Source organism: Tachyglossus aculeatus, chromosome 4 (assembly GCF_015852505.1).
Source record: "Tachyglossus aculeatus isolate mTacAcu1 chromosome 4, mTacAcu1.pri, whole genome shotgun sequence".
Lineage (NCBI taxonomy): Eukaryota > Metazoa > Chordata > Mammalia > Monotremata > Tachyglossidae > Tachyglossus > Tachyglossus aculeatus.
In genome coordinates, this window is record NC_052069.1 from 126,105,521 (window position 1) to 126,125,601 (window position 20,081).

A 20,081-nucleotide genomic window follows, 5' to 3' on the forward strand; every position below is an offset into this window, starting at 1 on the left:
GGACGCACTGCGCAGGCGCCGGGCCCGCGGCCGGTTCCGGCTTTGTTCTGCTCCCCACCGGAAGTGGCGGGCTGACCCGGAAGCGATCGGCGGCTGCAGCCGGAAGTGGGCGGGTGGAGCCGCCCGGCCTCGCCTCAGCCCGGCCCCGCCTCAGCCCGGCCCCGCCTCAGCCCGGTCGCCGTTGCCTCAGCCCGGTCGCCGTTGCCACAGCCCTGCCCACGGACCGGGCCGCCTCCGTCCTTCCGTCCTCCGTCCGTCCGTCAGTCCGTCGGTCCGCCCGCCCGCTGCCACCTCCTCGTGCCCTCCTCCTCCGGCCGGCAGGTGAGCGGGGCCCGGGTGGGCGTCACCCGGGAAACCCCCCCCCACCCCTCCTTCCACACTGCCACCTCGCCGTGGGCTGATGCCGTGGCGTTGGCCTCTCCCCGGCGCTTAGCACAGCGTTCTGCACCCAGGAAGACCCCTGTGTGGCCTCGCCCTGTTGCCCGTCTCCCCCCTTCTAGACTGTGCTGAGCGCTGGGATAGACACAGGGTGATCGGGTTGTCCCGCTTGAGGCTCACGGGCTTGGTCCCCATTTTACAGATGAGGGAACTGAGGCCCAATCAGCCGTATTTATTGAGCGCTTACTGGGTGCGGAGCACTGGACTAAGCGCTTGGGAAGACCAAGTTGGCAACATAGAGAGGCGGTCCCTACCCAGCAGTGGGCTCACAGCCTAGAAGGGGGAGACGGACAACAAAACCAAACACACTAACAAAGTAAAATAAATAGAATAGATAGGTACAAGTAAAATAAATAAATCATCATCATCAATCGTATTTATTGAGCGCTTACTGTGTGCGGAGCACTGGACTAAGCGCTTGGGAAGTCCAAGTTGGCAACATAGAGAGGCGGTCCCTACCCACCAGTGGGCTCACAGTCTAGAAGGGGGAGACGGAGAACAAAACCAAACACACTAACAAAATAAAATAAATAGAATAGATAGGTACAAGTAAAATAAATAAATCATCATCATCAATCGTATTTATTGAGCGCTTACTGTGTGCGGAGCACTGGACTAAGCGCTTGGGAAGTCCAAGTTGGCAACACAGAGAGACGGTCCCTACCCAACAGTGGGCTCACCGTCTGAAAGGGGGAGACAGAGAACAAAACCAAACATACCAACAAAATAAAATAAATAGAATAGATATGTACACGTAAAATAAATAGAGTAATAAATATGTACAAACATATATACACATATACAGGTGCTGTGGGGAAGGGAAGGAGGTAAGATGGGGGGGGATGGAGAGGGGGACGAGGGGGAGAGGAGTGAAGTGACTTACTTGAGGCTCCCAAACTTGACCCTGATTATATGTTTGCATGTGAGCCCACTGTTGGATAGGGACCGTCTCTAGATGTTGCCAACTTGTACTTCCCAAGCGCTTAGTACAGTGCTCTGCACACAGTAAGTGCTCAATAAATACGATTGATTGATTACTCTATTTATTTTACTTGTGCATGTTTATTCTATTTATTTTGCTTTGTTAATATGTTTTGTTTGGTTGTCTGTCTCCCGCTTCTAGACTGTGAGACCGCTGTTGGGTAGGGACCGTCTCTATATGTTGCCAACTTGTACTTCCCAAGCGCTTAGTACAGTGCTCTGCACACAGTAAGCGCTCAATAAATACGATTGATTGATTGACTGATTTATTACTCTATTTATTTTACTTGTACATACTTATTCTATTTATTTTATTTTGTTAATGTGTTTGGTTTTGTTCTCCATCTCCCCCTTCTAGACTGTGAGCCCACTGTTGAGTAGGGATTGTCTCTAGATGTTGCCAACTTGGACTTCCCAAGCGCTTAGTACAGTGCTGTGCACACAGTAAGCGCTCAATAAATACAATTGATTGATTGATTACTCTATTGTACTTGTACATATTTATTCTATTGATTTTATTTTGTTAATATGTTTTGTTTTGTTCTCTGTCTCCCCCTTCTAGACTGTGAGCCCACTGTTGGGTAGGGACCGTCCCTAGATGTTGCCAACTTGGACTTCCCAAGCGCTTAGTACAGTGCTCTGCACACAGTAAGCGCTCAATAAATACGATTGATTGATTGAGTGATTACTGTATTTTACTTGTACGTATTTAGTCTATTTTATTTTGTTAATATGTTTTGTTGTCTGTCTCCCCCTTCTAGACTGCGAGCCCACTGTTGAGTAGGGACCGTCTCTGTATGTTGCCAACTTGTCCTTCCCAAGCGCTTAGTACAGTGCTCTGCACACAGTAAGCGCTCAATAAATATGATTGATTGATTGATTGGTTACTCTATTTTACTTGTACATATTCTATTTATTTGATTTTGTTAATATGTTTTGTTTTGTTGTCTGTCTCCCCCTTCTAGACTGTGAGCCCACTATTGAGTAGGGACCATCTCTATATGTTGCCAACTTGTCCTTCCCAAGCGCTTAGTACAGTGCTCTGCACACAGTAAGCGCTCGGTAAATATGATTGATTGATTGATTGACTGTAAGCCTGTCGTTGGGCCGGGACCGTCTCTATAGTGGCCAGAGCTCAGGCTTTGGAGTCAGAGGTCAAGGGTTCAAATCCCGGCGCCACTAATTGTCAGGTATGTGACTTTGGGCGAGTCGCTTCACTTCTCTGGGCCTCAGTTACCTCATCTGTAAAATGGGGATGAAGACTGTGAGCCCCCCGTGGGACAACCTGATCACCTTGTAACCTCCCCAGCACTTAGAACAGTGCTTTGCACATAGTACGTGCTTAATAAATGCCATTATTATTACTATTATTATTAACCTGATCAAGTTGTAACCTCCCCAGTGCTTAATACAGTGCTTTGCACATAGCGCTTAATAAATGCCATTGTATTATTACTTCCCAAGCATGTAGAACAGTGCTCTGCACACACTAAGCGCTCATTAAATACGATTGAATGAATGAATCCGTCCGGGAGGAGCCGCCCGACGCTTCCCCCCCCCCCCCCCTTTCCACTGAGCTCATCCTCTAGACTGGAAGCTCGTTATAGTAATAATAATAATGATGGCATGTAGTAAGCGCTTACTACGTGCAAAGCACTGTTCTAAGTGCCGGGGAGGTTACAAGGTGATCAGGTTGACCCACGTGGGGCTCACAGTCTTCATCCCCATTTGACAGATGAGGTAACTGAGGCCCAGAGAAGTGAAGTGACTTGCCCAAAGTCACCCAGCTGACAAGTGGCAGAGCCGGGATTTGAACCCATGACCTCTGACTCCAAAGCCCGTGTTCTTTCCACTGAGCTACGCTGCTTCAGGGACCGTGGCCACCTAGGCTGTTTTTATTGTACTCACCCGAGCGCTTTAATGCCGTTCTCCGCACGTTGTCTTTAATGAATATCAGTTGGGTAGGGACCGCCTCCATATGTTGCCGACTTGTACTTCCCAAGCACTTAGTACAGTGCTTGGCACACAGTAGGTGCTCAGTAAATACGATTGAATGAATGAATGAATTGATTGGAAGAATCTCGAGAGCAGAACGTGTTTTTTTTTTTCCTTCCCGTGCTCTCTCGCAGGCACCCATACAGTGTTCTGCACACTGGAGTCCAATACGTAATATTACTACTAATAATAATGATGGCATTTATTAAGCGCTTACTATGTGCAAAGCACTGTTCTAAGCACTGGGCATTCATTAAACAGTTCATTAAACAATTCATCAATCACTCATTCATCAGTAAACACCAGGGCATTCATTCAGTGCGCCGTATGTGCTAAAAGCTGGGTTAAATACAAGATAATCAGCCCAGACGCTGGTCCTGTTTCCTGGGGCTCACAGTCCAAGGGAGAACTGATATTTTTTCTGGTATTTGTTAAGCATGTGCTATGTGCCAGGCGCCGTAATAAGCGCTGGGGTAGATTCAGGCTAGTCAGGTTGAACACATTCTGTGTCCCACGTGGGATTCGCAGCTTTAATCCCCAATATCCAGATGAGGTAACTGAGGCACAGAGAAGTAAAGTGACTTGTCCAAGGTAACACAGCAGACAGGTGGCAGAGCCAGGATTAGAACTCAAGTCCCTCTGACCCCCCCCCCCCCCCCCCCCAGCCCTACGCTCTGTCCACTAGGCCATGCTGCTACTAGTCCCTCACCCCCCGGGCTTCCCTTGTTCTTTGCGAGCCCAGCGTAGGCCAGGGCTGGGTATATAATCCCCATTTTACAGGCAGGGAACTGAAGCACAGAGAAGGGACTGGCCCAAGGTCTCCCAGCAGCCAAGTGGGGGAATTGGGTTTAGAACCCAAGTCTCCTGATTCCCAGTCCTGGGCTCTTTCCACTAGACCAGAGTGCTTCTAGTTTCTCCCCTGCACTCTGTCTTAGTTTGGTGGTGCAACCCCCGCCCAAGGCAGGGATGGAGCCCTCTGCTCATGTGTACTCCCTCCCAAGCCCCGGGGGGTCAAGAAGAGCACCGATTTCTGCCGGACGGAGGCCACTGAGGCCCCGTGCTCCCTAAAATCAGTCCTCCCCAGCTCTCTCCTCAGCAAATTTGACAGGCTTCCCTGACAGCTGATACAGCATTAGACTAGCCAACCCCCTGCTCTGTCCTAAGACCGATTTCAGAACCACAGTCAGGTGCTGGTGCCTCTGGTACTCAAAGGAGACGGTGCATCTCTTCAGGGGATGGGGCAGACATCTGCTGGCTACGGTATCTTGTCTCTTGTCCGTTCTCATAAACTGGTTTTCAGATGGGTACGATTTGATTGGGGTGGGGGATTAAGGGGGTTGTAACGTGCATTTACCCGAAACCTGAATTTCCAGACTTGGGAGAAGCTGCTGTTTCATCCAAGGCTGTCGGTGATTAACGTCAAGACCTGCCTGCCCCGCCCTAGTTGTCATCTGAAGAGCGCTTGATTTACAGATTGTATCAGGAGCGCGGAGGGATGTGGGGGTTAATGTGCTTCTTTCTACAAAGCACATAACTTTTTTTCTTTTTGCACGGACTTCTCCCTGCCCCTTCAAAGATCCAAGCCCCCTCCGTACCCCCGCCCCGATAAAATGAAGACGCCTGGCTGCCTGGTGAACAGATTCTCTGGGTTAACGCGGGCAACGGGCAGGCAGTGCCACGGTGCGGAGATTTTTTGGCCTGAGGTCCGGTTACTCTCGAAGGAGTGAAGGGAGGACGGCGGTTGAGGTGGAGAGCGGAGGAAGGGCGGCAGCAGCCCCAGCCTGCCACTGTCGAACTGCCCCTCTGGCCGGACTCACCGATGAGGTGGACCGAGCCAGAGACGGCAGAGAGAGGAGAGGCCTCTGGGAACGCAGCAGGAAATGGCTCCGCAGCCCAGGCGCAAAACTCCCCACCAGCCTTTCGCAGGGATTTAAGTGGCGGGATGGTGCGACTACAGAAGCGAAATGCCCCTCTAGACTGGAAGCTCCTTGTGGGCGGGGAACGTGGCTATCAACTCTGTTCTCTTGGCTTCTCCCAAGAGCTCGGTCCAGTGCCCTGCCCTCAGTAAGCGCTCAGTAAATGCCACTGATTGATTGAAATGTGTTTGGCTGTTGCAGGAGCCCACTGCTGCCTGTCCCATGACCAGAAACTCCACCCAGGCTGCATATTTGGTCTTAAAAGAGACGGCTGAATTTGTCCTTTGGCTTCCGACCTGCCATAGCTATGGAAACAGGCTGGTATCTGGGAGGAATTATATGTGCGCCCGCCCTGATGTCGCAGAGCAATCGGTAGCTGGACGGGCCCTGGGATAAGAGAAGTAGAAAATGACAGTAACGTGAACGGCTGTACTTTTTCGACACGTACGTGCCAAGCACGATCCTGAGCACTGGGGTAGATACAGGGTAAACTGATCGGACACGGTCCCTGCCTGTCATGGGGCTCACTGTTTAAGAGAGAGGCAGGGCTAGTATTGAATCTCCATTTTACTGAGGAGGAAACTGAGGCCCGGAGAGGTGAGTGACTCACGCCAGGTCATACAGCAGCAGGCAAGTGACAGAGCCAGGACTAGAACCTGGGTCCCTTGATGCCCCATTCTAGGCTCTTTCCATTAGGCCAAACTGACTCTCCTCGTCATGTGACAGGAGAAGAGAGCTGGCAACTTGTATGTCCTTTTGTCTCTAAGAAACTGGGGTGGTTTGATCTGGTTGTCTGTCTCCCCCTTCTAGACTGTGAGCCCGCTGTTGGGTAGGGACCGTCTCTATATGTTGCCAACTTGTACTTCCCAAGCGCTTAGGCTTAGTACAGTGCTCTGCACACAATAAGCGCTCAATCAATACGATTGAATGAATGAATGGGAAAGAAGTCCCATAAACAAATTTCTAGAACGCTTACCTGATGTTGTCCAAGTTCGGATTTTTTAAAATTCTTTTTTTTAATTCTTCTGAGGCATGAAAGGGAGATCCGAAGGAGAGTTGCCGCTTCAGATTTTTCCATAGCTGAGGTCTCCTAATGACTCTTCCCTATCTGACATCTGGCTAATTGGTGTTCTTAGTTGTTGGCCGCTACTCCTCCTTGGGACACCAATACACAATTTTAATGAGCTTAATTTGAAGGATGAGGGAATGCAATGGGAATTTTCAGTGTTGAACTTTAACCAGGAAGTGGGTTGTGAAGTTAAGAAGGAAGCAGCGTGTCGCCGTGGATAGAGAAGGACCTGGGTTCTAATCCCAGTTCTGCCATTTGTCTGTTGGGTGACCTCAGACAAGTCACTTAACTTCTCTGTGCCTCAGTTACCTCATCTGGAAAATGAGGATTAAGAGTGTGGGCCCCATGTGGGACAGGGACTGTGCCCAGCCTGATTAACTTGTACCTGCCTCAGTGCTTGAAGCAGTGCTTGGCACATAGTAAGCGTTTAACAACTACCATTATTATTATTCTGCAGTTTTCAGGTACTCTGAGACTCTTGAGTACCTGTATTCACTTCAGCATCCGTCAGCTTTGAGAAGAAAGAAACATCTCATGCTGAAAATGTGTGATTAAATCTTGGAGCTCAAAAATCCAATTTTTCTAGTCTGTGGCTCTGAGTTCAATTTCCTTATCAAATAACTCTAGCTAAATCAATCGCTCCCCCAAAACCGTACAGTTTTTTGCCTGCCACCTCACAGGCTAAGTAGCACACCAGTTCATGTTACAGCGTTCAAAGAATCAAAGCCTTTCTGTATCCTTGCAGAGTTATTATATAAAGAGCCACATATTTCTAGTGTGCTTGTGGTAGAGGCCCAGGACTGAGAGGAAAATGGTAAAATTCAGTTCCCTTTCAGTGTGGGGACCAATTCTCTTTAGGACCAGAAGACAGACAATGCAGTTGCATATTCCAACCCCTGGTGGGAAGGGAAAATGGTTTCTATTCTCCAAGTAACACTTAAATATCAAATAACATTTCTGTAACCTATAACTTTCTCAGTTCCCAAATGAGATAGGTATCACAAAGACTGGGCTTGAATTGTGTTTTGAGGAACAAGCACTGGAAAATCTTGTTCCAGTTTCTTTTCTAAATAAGCGTTCTTAACTTGGTCGTCTACAAGGGAAGAAATGGGTTCTCCTTTGTACCGCCTGGATCAGTGGTATTTATTGAGCGCTTAACAGTGTGCCGAGTGCTGTACTTACGTATTTGGGAGAGTACGCCACAACAGAGTTGGTAGGCACGGTCCCTGCCCATAAGGAGCTGAGAGTCTGGAGGGGGACACAGTTGTGAAAATAAATTGCGGAGAGGTACGTAAGTGCTGTGGGGCCGAGGGTAGGGTGAATAACCAGTTCTTAAAGGGTACAGATCCAAGTCCGTAGCTGACGCAGAAGGGACGTAGGCAATAAGCTCCGTGTGGGCAGGGATTGTGTCTGTTTATCGTTATATTGTATTCTCCCAAGCACTTAGTGCAGTGCTCTGCGCACACTAAGCGCTCAATAAATACAATTGAAAGAATACAGTGCTCAGCACCACGGTAAGTACTCAGTAAATACAACTGATTGAGAGGAAGTAGGGAAAATATGGGCTTTGTCGGGGAAGACCTCTTGGAGGAATCGGGATTTTAATGAGGCTTTGAAAGTTATCTTGTCCTGCTCACTTGTACTAGGCCCTGACCGATAGTATAAAGTGTCCTGCTTTAGGGAAGAGTTAGGGGAAGTAGTGGTTTAGGTGAAACCTCGATGATAGGTAACGAGAGAAGAGAAGCAGGGTGCCGGCCTGCTCTGACCCTCTGGGCCATCAGACAGCTGTCCCCCTGAGCACCCCGAGACCGCAGCCAGGGAGGGAAGCCTTGCCGGGTGGCCGGAGTCATCGAGCAGGCCTGGGACCTTGGGCGAGACACTTCATGGCTTAGTGGATAGAGCACAGGCCTGGGAATCAGAAGGAACTGGGTTCTAATCCTGGCTCCGCCGCATGCCTGCCCTTGAGCAAGCCACTTCGCTTCCCCGGGCCTCACTGTTACCTCATCCGTAAAATGGGGATTAAGACTGTGAGCCCCGTCTGGGACAACCTGATTATTTTGTATCTACCCCTATGCTTAGTATAGTGTCTGGTACATTGTAAGGCAGTTAACAGATATCACAGTTATTTAGCTCAGGTCGAGGGCTACGGGAGGTGGGGGTGGTGGCGGTAGTATTGTGCACAAGTATGTATTAATCAGTCAATCAATCAATCGTATTTATTGAGTGCTGTGTGCAGAGCACTGTACTAAGCACTTGGGAAGTACAAGTTGGCAACATATAGAGACGGTCCCTACCCAACAGTGGGCTCACAGTCTAGAAGGGGGAGACAGAGAACAAAACAAAACATATTAACAAAATGAAATAAGCAGAATAGATATGTACAAGTAAAATAAATAAATAGATAGAGTAATAAATAGGTGCAAACATATATACATGTATACAGGTGCTGTGGGGAAGGGAAGGAGGTAAGGCAGGGGGGGTGGAGAGGGAGAGGAGGGGGAGAGGAAGGAGGGAGCTCAGTCTGGGAAGGCCTCCTGGAGGAGGTGAGCTCTCAGTACGGCCTTGAAGGGAGGAAGAGAGCTAGCTTGGCAGATGGGCAGAGGGAGGGCATTCCAGGCCAGGGGGATGACGTGGGCCGGGGGTCGACGGCGGGACAGGCGAGAACAAGGCACGGTGAAGAGATTAGCGGCAGAGGAGCGGAGGGTGCAGGCTGGGCTGGAGAAGGAGAGAAGGGAGGTGAGGTAGGAGGGGGCGAGGTGATGGACAGCCTTGAAGCCGAGGGTGAGGAGTTTCTTCCTGATGTGCAGGTTGATTGGTAGCCACTGGAGATTTTTGAGGAGGGAAGTAACATGCCCAGAGCGTTTCTGGACAAAGACAATCCGGGCAGTGGCGTGAAGTATGGATTGAATCAATGCCCCATAGTTATCCACTTCGGCCTGGAAGCAGCCCCAGATACTGGGAAGAACGTCATGGGTTCTTCAGGGTCGGAGAAGGTCTATTCAGCAGGCAATGAGTGGAGTGGGAAGGGGGCTCTTGGCCCAAGTGGGATCGACCAGTTAGAGGTTTTTATTGAGAGCTTTCTGGGTGCAGAGCGCTACTAAGCGCTCGAGGCCCGGGAAGAGGGAGCAGGGAGGCCTGCAGGGGATGAAAGCTGGCCACCTCTGTCTCTCCCTCTAGACTGTAAGTTCGTGGGCATGGAGTGTGTCTGTTCATCGTTGTATTGTACTCACCCAAGTGCTCAGTAAGGTGCTCCACACCCAGTAAGCGCTCAGTAAATAGTTGAGTATAGTGCTCTGCACTCAGTAAATATCATTTGTTGACAGTGGGGAGGGAAAGGCTGGACTTTGGGGTGTAGTTTCTAAAATAGTTTAACACTGACCGTAAGAAAATGCTCCTTTTTCTTGGCATTTGAGCCAAACAGTTGGTTTTGGATGTGTCATTGTACACATATTCATTCCATCCTAATGGTGTGGTAAACTCCTCCCAACTTTGAACTGTGGTGCCCAAGGCTGGGCTTTGCTATGTTCTTAAAGCACTTCCTGTCTGTCTTAATTTGATTGTCCCACTTCGGCTCCCCTTCCAGCCAGATTTCCTGCTGCCACTCACTGAGAAAAGTGGTGTTGAGGTGAGATGGGATCTGTTCCAGGACTTCATTGTTGTGGTCTTGTCTAGTCTTGTCATCATCATTATCACTGGTATTATAATAATAATAATAATAATAATGGTATTTGTTAAGCGCTTACTATGTGCAAAGCACTGTTCTAAGCGCTGGGGAGGTTACAGGGTGATTAGATTGTCCCACGGAGGGCTCACAGTTTTCATCACCATTTTACAGATGAGGTAACTGAGGCCCAGAGAAGTTAAGTGACTTGCCCAAAGTCACACAGCTGACAGTTGACGGAGCCAGGAATTTGAACCCATGACCTCTGACTCCAGAGCCCGTGCTCTTTCCACCTAGCCACGCTGCTTCCCCAAGCAGTCTGGAACACTGGAATTTATTGAGCACTTACTGTACGTCCAGAGCACTGTACTCAGTGCTTGGGAGGGCACGGTGTTGTGGACAGGGAATGTGTCTGTTTATTGTTACATTGTACTCTCCCAAGTGCTTAGTACAGTGCTCTGTATACAGTAAGCTCTCAGTAAATATGATGGAATGAATGTCTTCCAACTCAGTTTTATTGTCCTCTCCCAAGCACTTAGTGCACTGCTCTACACGCAGTAAGCGCTCAATACATACCAATGATCCAATACAGCAGAGTTGGTTGACACGTTCCCTGCCCACCTTGAGCCTACAGTCCAGAGGGGAGGCAGACATTCATGTAAATAATTTCTCATATATAACCGCAGATGTGTACATAAGTGCTGTGGGGCTGAAGTTGAGGTGAATGTCACCTGCCCAAAAGATCCAAATGCCTAGACGATTCAGAAGGGAGAGGGAGCCGAGGAAAAGAGGGTTTAATCGGGCTTGCCCATTGATGTGGTTCATAGGTGATAAAAATAATTGTGGTATTTGTTAAGCACTTACTCTGTGCCAAGCACTATACTAAACTCTGGGGTAGATCCAAGCAAATTGGATTGGACACCATCCCTGTCTCACATGAGGTTCACAGCCTTCATCCCCATTTTGCCGGTGAGGTAACTGAGGCACAGAGCAGTGAATTGCCCAAGGTCACACAGCAGACAAGTGACAGAGCTGGGATTAGAACCCCGATCCTTCCGACTCCCAGACCTGAGCTCCAGCCGTTAGGCCACGCTGCTTCCCCATCAGTACGTGTCCCTGGTGGGACAGCCCAGGGAGTCGAATATCAGCCATGTAGCGGGAATGGGTAGCCCATCTTCTACCATTCCCAACAACTTGGATTTAGTCTGAAGGTGACAGGCTCCCAAAGGATATGCTGCCCACATCTTGGTGGGTGATCGTTCTGGATCTATCTGCTTTTTGCCTCCTCTCGTTGTGGGCGGTGAAAGAGACTTCCCTGTGGGATTCGCCCAAGGGCACCCAGTGGACAAGTGGCGGAGTCAGGATTAGAACCCGGGTCCTCTGACTCCCAAGTCCATCCTCCATCCACGAGGCCACTCTGCTTCTCTATTTGTTGCCACTTCTGCTGTATTATCATTATTTTTTTAAATGGTATTTGGCAATTGCTTACTCTGGGCCAGGCACCGTACTAAGTGCTGGGATAGATACAAGATCTGCCAGTGGTGTTCATTGAGCACTGTGTGCAGAGCGCTGTGCTAACTGCATGATTATCAAGTTAGACATAGTCCATGTCCCCAGTGGGACAGCGCCTGGCACAGAGAAAGTGTTTAACAAATGCCATTTTAAAAAAAAAAAAAAAGGCGCTTGGGAGAGTACAATATATGGTTCCTCCATACCTGGAGGCAAAAAGCCCAGGTGTGACCCTCTTCCCCAGCAGCTCCCCTTGTTCTCAGCTAGGCCTGTGGGGCTGGTCGGACAACGAACCCAGGAACCCTAGAATTGGGATGAGGGTGGCACCTGCAGCTGACAGGAGTGGGTGATCAGTCGCGGGGTGTTTGCAGTTGGGGCATTCGGTAAGCGCTTACCATGTGCCGAACGCTATTCTGAAACCTGGGGTAGGACAAAGATCGTCGTGTCTCATGTGGGGCTCATAGTCAGTGGTATTTATTGAGCTGTGGGCAGAGCAGTCTACTGAACGCTTGGGCTAAGATGATACAGCTGCCCCCAATAGCCTTACAGTGGGAGGGAGAATAGGTATTGAATCCGTATGTTGCGGGATGGGGGATCTGGGTCACTGAGAAGGAACTGAGGCACAGAGGAGTGAAGTGACTTGTTGAAGGTAGTTGTAGTTGTAGTGCTCGGCACATAGTAAGCACTTGACAAATGCCACAGCTATTAAATGGTCAAGAGAACAGGAACCTAGAGCTTTCCATAGGGCTTTCGTGAGACCCGCCGACAGGTGACAATGTGGGAGGAACTGGAGGTTAACACTGCCATCGGAAAACAGTTCCAGGCAGACCCATCCCACCTCTCCGGTGGCCGGGAAACAGAGGTATTCCGAGAGTTTCCATAGACTTGATGAATTTGGTCCCTTCACCCACTTAATATGGTTGCAGCAGGAGCCTGAAGGGGCAGGATTCCCAGGATTTCCTCTAGACTATAAGCTCCTTTTGGACAGGGTTCTTGTCTACCAGCTCTATTATATTTACTCCACAAGCGCTTAGTCACTGCACCTCTATCTAGTCACCAACCTCGCACCCACGTCTCATCTCTGGCCTGGAACGCCCTCCCTCTTTAGATCCAACAGACAATGACTCTCCTCACCTTCAAAGCCTTACTGAAGGCACACCTCCTCTGAGAGGCCTTCCCTGACTTTCATATTCTCCCACTCCCTCCTGCACCGCCTTGACTTGCTCCCCTTATTCATCCCCCCCTCCGAGCTCCACAGCACTACGTACGTATCTGTAATTGTATTTATTCATATCAGTGTCTGTCTCCCCCTCTAGACTGTAAGCTTGTTGTGGGCAGGGAATGTGCCGGTTTTACTCTTCCGTTGTACTCTCCCCAGCAATTAGCACAGTGCTCCGCACACAGTAAGCACTCAGTGAATACGACTGACTGACCGACTGCTCTGCACGTAGTAAGCTCTCCCTAAATGCCACAGGTTGATTGAAGAAATCCAAGTCCCGTGCCGAGAAGTAGCAAAGTGAGAGGAAGTAAATGGGCTTTTTCCATCCTCAAAGTTGGCAACCTAAGAGCAGTCTTTGTTCGACAGGTACGCCCTGTTTTATTAAGCAGTGAACTTCAAGTTCTCTGAGAGCCCTAAATGCACTGTGCCCAAAGCACAGTCCCTTCTGAGCTAGTGGGAAGTAGCATGGCCTACTGGAAAGAGCCCAGGCCTGTGATTCAGGACCTGGGTTCTGATCCCACTTGTCCGCTGCATGTCCTTGGGCAAATCACTTTTCTTCTCTGGGCCTCAGTTTCCTCGTCTGCAAAGTGGGGATTCAACTCCTGTTCTCCCTCCTTCTTAGACTGTGAGCCCCACGTGGGACAAGGGACTCAGTCCAACCTGATGATCTTGTACTTACTGCAATGCTTGGTTCAGTGCTCGGCGCAGAGTAAGCACTTAACAAGTACCAGTAAAAAATCCCCAGCAACCCAGCAGGTCCCGAAAGGGTAAGGAGAGAGCCTCAGCTTCCCATTCATCCTCTCCCAAAAGAAACGGAGGGGGTGGCGGCAAAGTCACTTCGATTCTCTGTGTCTGTTACCAAATGAATCTGCAAAATGGGAATTAAGACTGTGAGCCCCATGTGGGATAGGGACTGTGTCCAACCTGATTAGCTTGTATCTACCCCAGTGCTTAGTACAGTGCCTGGAACATAGTAAGCGCTTTAACAAATGCCATTCAAAAAAAAACAAAAAACCCTGGACCGGAGGGACCTGGGCTCATCTCACCGAGGTAACATTGGAGCTGGCCCCTCTAGTGACCATTCTTCCTCCGTCATTCCCGGATGATGGTTCAGCACAGGTCCTGAAGGCTTTAGAAACCTTGCCGTTCCGGTCTGGAGTTCAGATCCCCCTGGCCCTGGATGACAGTGGGTCTGCTTGCCTCCTCTTCTGTGCCCATTCCAGAAGACCCACGTAAAGAACGATTTACACCTCGCATTGCGCCGTGCCATGTAATGGGTGATTGATGACCACTGGACACTCCCTTCATCAAGGAGAAACTCTGGATTTGCTCCTTTGAAACCAACGTACTTGCTGTGCCTCATTTCTTGTCACTCTCGTTGCCGATTTGTATCTACTCTAGCGCTTAGTACAGTGCCTGACACATAGTAAGCACTTGACAAGTACCATAAACAAAAAATTGAAGGGTGCCCCTGGGGGGCTTTCAGTTTCCACTGACATATACGTTTTACTTCAGATGAAGTAGAAATCAACTACCTTATCAAGAAACCTCTCTGACTTGTTAAAAAATATATTATTATTGCTGTGTTACTTCTGTCATTGAGTACACAACTCTGAGTAGTTTTGGAACCTAAAAGGGTGGGGGAGGGTGTTTGATCTTGATTTAGGAACCAATCTCCAATTTATGACATTATTTGGATGAGAAAATTGGTTCTGACTTGTGTTTCGGAAACCAAATGTAGGTCTGAAGACTGCCTGTACTATGTTCATTCAGTCGTATTTATTGAGCGCAGAGCACCGTACTAAGCATTTGGCAAGTACAGTTAGGCAACAGAGACAGTCCCTACCCAACAATAGGCTCACGGTCTAGAAGGGGGAGACAGATGACAAAACAAGTAGACAGGCATCAATACCATTAAAATAGATAAACGTCTGATCATAGAGGTGATTTGCTGACTGAGTAACCAAGATTAATTTTCCCCACTTCTAGAAGTCAGTCAATCAGTGGTATATACTGAGTGCTCACAGTGTAGAGCACTGTACTAAGCTCTTGGGAGAGTACATTACAATAGAGGTCGCAGACGTGTTCCTGCCCCCCACAATGAGCTTAGAGTTTAGAGGAGTTCTTGCGGTTTGAGAAATGAACATAGTTGAATCAAGTACACTTCTACCCGCAAGACTCTGTAACTGTGGAACAGACCATAAAATCCTGAAAAATAGCATAGCAAAATAAATAACCGAATCATAATTGAAGAAACAAATGCCACAATCATCATATTTTAGTTTAAGGTGCATGATAAGTAGTAGATGAAAAAATAGTGTTGGTGAAGTTCTTGGGAAGTATGTGGGTCACACAAAACAAAGAATTGACGAGGGTCATGTCCGTGTGGAAAACAGACCATGAAATACTTAAAAATAGCAGTCGCTAAATAAATAAGTGAACCACAATTGAAGAAGAATAGATACAAATGTTGTGTAGGTGGAGATGAAGAAGTTCATGAGCGCTAGAGTTGGATGAAGGCCTGAGGTGAGTCAAGTAGCCAGGCGTTTAATCGTGGAGGCCTTTTTGGAGGAGGAGGGATTTGAGGGGAGGTTTCGAGGGGGGTAGAGCTGGGGTCTCTGTGACGTGGGGAGAGAAGTAGGGAGTTCCAGGCCGGGAGAAGAGAGAAAACAAGGGGATCCCAGTCCTATCCTGGGATCTCTAGATTGAAAGATTTTGTGGAGATTTCTCAGAGAGCCATTTGGAAGATTTATTTCCGGACTCCTCATTATAAGATTCTGCTTGGTAAAGACTTTCAAATAAATTTGCGGTGACGGAAAATGATTCCATGATTCCATGCATTTCCTTCCATTTTCTTTCCCATGGAAAGAAGCAACATGGCCTAATGGAAAGAGCACCCCTCCAAGTCGGGGGACCTGGCTTCTAATCCCTGTTCTTCCAAATGCTTGCAGTGTCACCTGAAGCAAGTCACTTCATTTCTGTGCCTCACTTCTGTTCCTCCTCCTACTTAGACTGTGAGGCCTTTACAGGACAGGGACTGTGTCTAGCCTAATTCACTTGTTATCTGTCCCAGTCCTTAGAACAGTGTTTAATACATAGTAAGTGCTTAACAGGTACCATTAAATTTAAAAAAATCCATCTAGCCCAGTACTCTGTCTTGGATAAAGGCAGCCAGGAATGCATGGGAGAACAGTACAATAGTTTCTTTTATATGCATCTTCTCAGCCTCATAAGGTCCCGAACCCTAACCTCTAATAATCTTTCTAGACCCGTCATCCAGTAATATAACCCAACTCTACTTGAACCTGTTATCATCTTTGGCCTGCATTGCTTCCTGGGGTCGCCAATTCCCTGCCATCATCACCTATCTGTAGGCCTTTGTCTTTTTGCTTCAAACTTACCATCTTCCGGCTCGACTAGATACCCTCAAATTGTGGTTAAGAAAAAATATGGTATTTGTTAAGCACTTACTCTGTGACAAGCACTAAGTTCTGGGGTAGATACCAGTTAATAAGGTTGGACACAGTTTCTGTCCCACATGGGGCTCACAGTATAAGTAAAAGAGGAAGTAGGATTTAAACCCCATTTTATAGAGGAGATAAATGAGACACAGAGAAGTGAAGTAACTTGCCCAAGGTTACACAGCAGGTCAGTGGCAGAGCCAGGATTAGAATCCAGGTCTTCCAACTCTCAGGTCCGTGATCTATCCATGCTGCTTCTCTGGTAATTTGGAGAATGCTGACCCGTCTTCACCCTGTCTGAATGCATCGTGAGTTTTTGCTGAGTGGCCATTGACACTGACCCGCAACTGAGGAGACCTAGCCTGGACCCAGACATCTTTTATATTGTTCTCTCCCAAGCATTTAGTACGGTGCTCTACACACAGAAAGCGCTCGCTAAATACAATTGACTGATTGATTGACTCATTGAACGAGCGGAGGTCTGTCACCCTAGAGCTTGTGCTCCTGGAATAGTGCCAGGGAACAGGTAGGAAGCATTGAGTGTGAGAAACAGCGTGGCTTAGTGGAATCAGTACTGGACATGGGAGTCAGAGGACATAGGTTCTAATCCCGCCTCCATCACTTGTCTGCTGTATGACCTGGCAAGTCTCACCACTTCTCTGTGCCTCCGTTGCCTCATCTGCAAATAGGGATTAAAACTGGGAGTCCTATGTGGGACAGGGACTGCGTCCAACCTAATTATCTTGTGTCTACCCCAGGGCTTAGTACAGGACCTGGCACATAGTAACCACTTAACACATTCCTTTTGGGAAAAAAAAAAAGGCACTCTGGGAGCCAGAGTTTTAGAAGCCTCGGCCAGGGGAAGGGGGGAAAACCTGATTTTTGCCACTCAGAGATGACAGTTGTGCCTCGAGCCTCCACTTGCAATACCCTCTCTCTGGCTTCTGGACTCTTAATTATCCCAAATCTATTGCTCCCTGTGGCTGAGTGACTGGAGGCTTCACCTGCAAAGCTTCCCATCCCAATCAATTTGTCATTTGGTTTTGGGGAGGGGAGTAAAGATGGCCTATCACCATTATGTACCTGAAACTGTAGTACAGGAAAGAGTATCAGCAGCCATAGGTCTGTCTGCTCTCTACTTGCTTGTTTCCCCCAAATGAGTGCACTTGATTTATCATGGGCAAAATTAAAACAAAAGTTAAATCGGGCAAGTCCCTTCACTTCTCTGTGCCTTAGTGTCCTTAACTGTAAAATGGAGATTCGATCCCTGTTCTCCCCTCCTACTTAGACTTTGAGCCCCATGTGGGACAGGGACTGTGTCCAATCCGACTTATATCTACTAGAACAGTGCTTGACACACAGTAAGTCCTTAAATGCCATTAGAAAACAGTTAGGGTGTATTTTCCACCCCAAAAGATCCCCTTCACACATTGGAGTTCTGTTGAAAAAAATTGACTAATGCAGTTATGTTTTCCTCCTCTCCAGATTGAGTTGCACAAGAGGAAAAAGAGCCAAGATGGCAGCGAATAAGCCAAAGGGTCAGAATTCCTTAGCCCTGCACAAAGTCATCATGGTGGGCAGCGGCGGTGTGGGGAAATCGGCTTTGACTCTGCAGTTCATGTACGACGAGGTAAGACAAGTATCTGATTCATTGTAAACTAGATTCCTCATGGCAAATGGATCTGAAACACGGTCCCGACCCCCATACAGTGAGACTGCTGGGGCAGGGGCCTCTCTGAAGGCTGTGAGACACATCGCAAGAAGCGAGGGGAGGCAGGCATCTGGGGAGGTGGGCGGGTTGGGGGGGAGGCCATTGGGCAGGTCCACGTGGGTGTCGACGTCTCTGGGGATCAGCGTCGAAGAATAGAATGAGATAAAGAAAAGGAAAGGGGTCAAAGTCACACTTCTAAAAGGGGAACAGGAAACAAGGAGTTGTTGATGACAGCTAGGTAATGGGCAGGGATAGTAGAGGCGGGCAACAATGACTTTTTTAATGGCATTCAGTGTTTATTACATGCTAGGCACTGTTCTAAGCATCGGGGGAGGTACAAGCTATTCAAGTGGGACACAGTCCATGTCCCCAATGGGGCTAATAGTCGTCACCCCCATTTTAGCAGATGAGGGAACAGAGGCCCAGAGAAGGGCAGTGACTTGTCCGTGGTCACACAGCAGACAAATGGTGGAGCCGGGACTAGAACCAGGTCCTTCTGACTGCCTGACCTGGGCTCTATCCACTAGGCCACGCTGCTGGGATGGAGTGCATGGGTTGGGAAGAAGGCTGGCTCCCCCCGACTCACGGGGAAGGGGAGCGGAGTGTGGGAGATGGGGAGGACCCCTTGGGAGAGGGCAGCAGAGGACAGAGTGCTGTCTGAGGGGCCTCAGGGTCAGCAGGAGCAACTGAGGCAAGAGTAGTCTGGGATGAAAGGGTGCAGCTAAATGCTATTTAAGTTCTTTCTGCTGTCTGCTTCCCTCTCAGACTGGGAGCCATGTAGGGCAGGTACTTCGTCTGACAAGAGCCCAGTGCTTAATGCAGTGCTCAGCACATAGGAAGCACTTAACAAACACAATTATATCATTACTTGCTCTATACTAAGCATTTAGGTAGCTTCAATACCTGTCATCCCTCCTACTTAGACTATAAGCTCCAAGTGGGACAGGCACTATGACCTGATTAGCTTGCATCCATCGCAGCACTTAGAACGATGCTTGACGTTTAGTAAGCACTTAACAAATACCATATATTATTATCATTATTATTCAGTGTCAGCAGTTCATTCATTTATTCAGTCATATTTATTGAGTGCTAACTGTGTGCAGAGCACTATCTGAGAATACTGTACAACAATAAACAGACACGTTCCCTGCTCACAACGAGCTTACAGTCTAGAGGGAGGCCCCTGTCCTTCATGGAGTTCACAGTCCAATGCGGGGGAAGATCAGGGATCTTATCCCCAGTTTTACCCAGAAGTGAAGGGATTTGCCCACAGTCCCACAACGGGCAAGTGGCAGAGGTAGGATTGGAACTCAGGTCTCCAGGTCTCCAGGCCCATGCTCCTTCCACACTGCTTCTTTAATGATGGGTCTGCTAGTGGTAAAGCAAGAGTTTATCAACAGCAGCATCCGTCCAGGTTTTGAGTGAGTGGGGAAGAAGGCAGGTGTCAGGGGTAGAAACAGGTGGGCTAGGGTTGAGGAATCTGGATGATGTTGGGCATGGGAGTAATTTATATTAATGTCTGTCTCCCCCTCTAGACTGTAAGCTCGTTGGGCAGGGAAGTGTGTCTTGTTCTGTGCCAAGCACTTAGTAAGAAGTGCTTAGTAAGAACCCAAGGAAGATGGTTCTGAGGGACCCATCCCGAGGGTTAGTGCCGTCTGAGAGGACTCGAAGCTTCCAACCTGAATGACAATAATAAAAATGGTATTTAAGTGCTTACTAGGAGCCAGGCACTGTTCTGGAGGCACTGTAAGTGCTATCGACCGTAAGCTCCTTGTGGGCAGGGATCATGTTGAACAGCTCTATTACATTATGCTTTGCTATGTGTCTGCTGTGGGATCTTGGGCAGCTCCCTTCACTTTTCTGAGCCTCATTTCCTCCCTCTGTAAAATGGAGGTGTGAGTCCCACGTGGGACATGGACTGTGTCCATCCTCATATCTACCCCAGTGCTTAGTACAGTGCCTGCCACATAACTGCTTTACAAATACCATAAAAAGTTTTTTGGAAGAAGCACTTAGTACAGTGCCTGGCAGGTAGTAAGCACTTAACATATACCATTTAAAAAAGCACTTAGCATAGTGCTGCGTACACAGCGCTCAGTAAATACCAGAAATGGATTG

General features: G+C 48.4%; 1 protein-coding gene across 1 annotated transcript in view; it reads left to right on the forward strand.

Annotated features, from left to right (window-relative positions):
* The first annotated feature begins 213 nt into the window (after positions 1–213).
* The window catches only part of RALA (RAS like proto-oncogene A), a 31,611-nt gene continuing 11,743 nt past the window's right edge, over positions 214–20,081 (forward strand). Inside the window, exons 1-2 of the mRNA XM_038745368.1 lie at positions 214–321; positions 17,735–17,879. Coding sequence (XP_038601296.1) covers positions 17,766–17,879 — 114 coding nt within the window. The 5' untranslated portion in view covers positions 214–321; positions 17,735–17,765. The remainder of the gene's footprint in view (positions 322–17,734; positions 17,880–20,081) is intronic.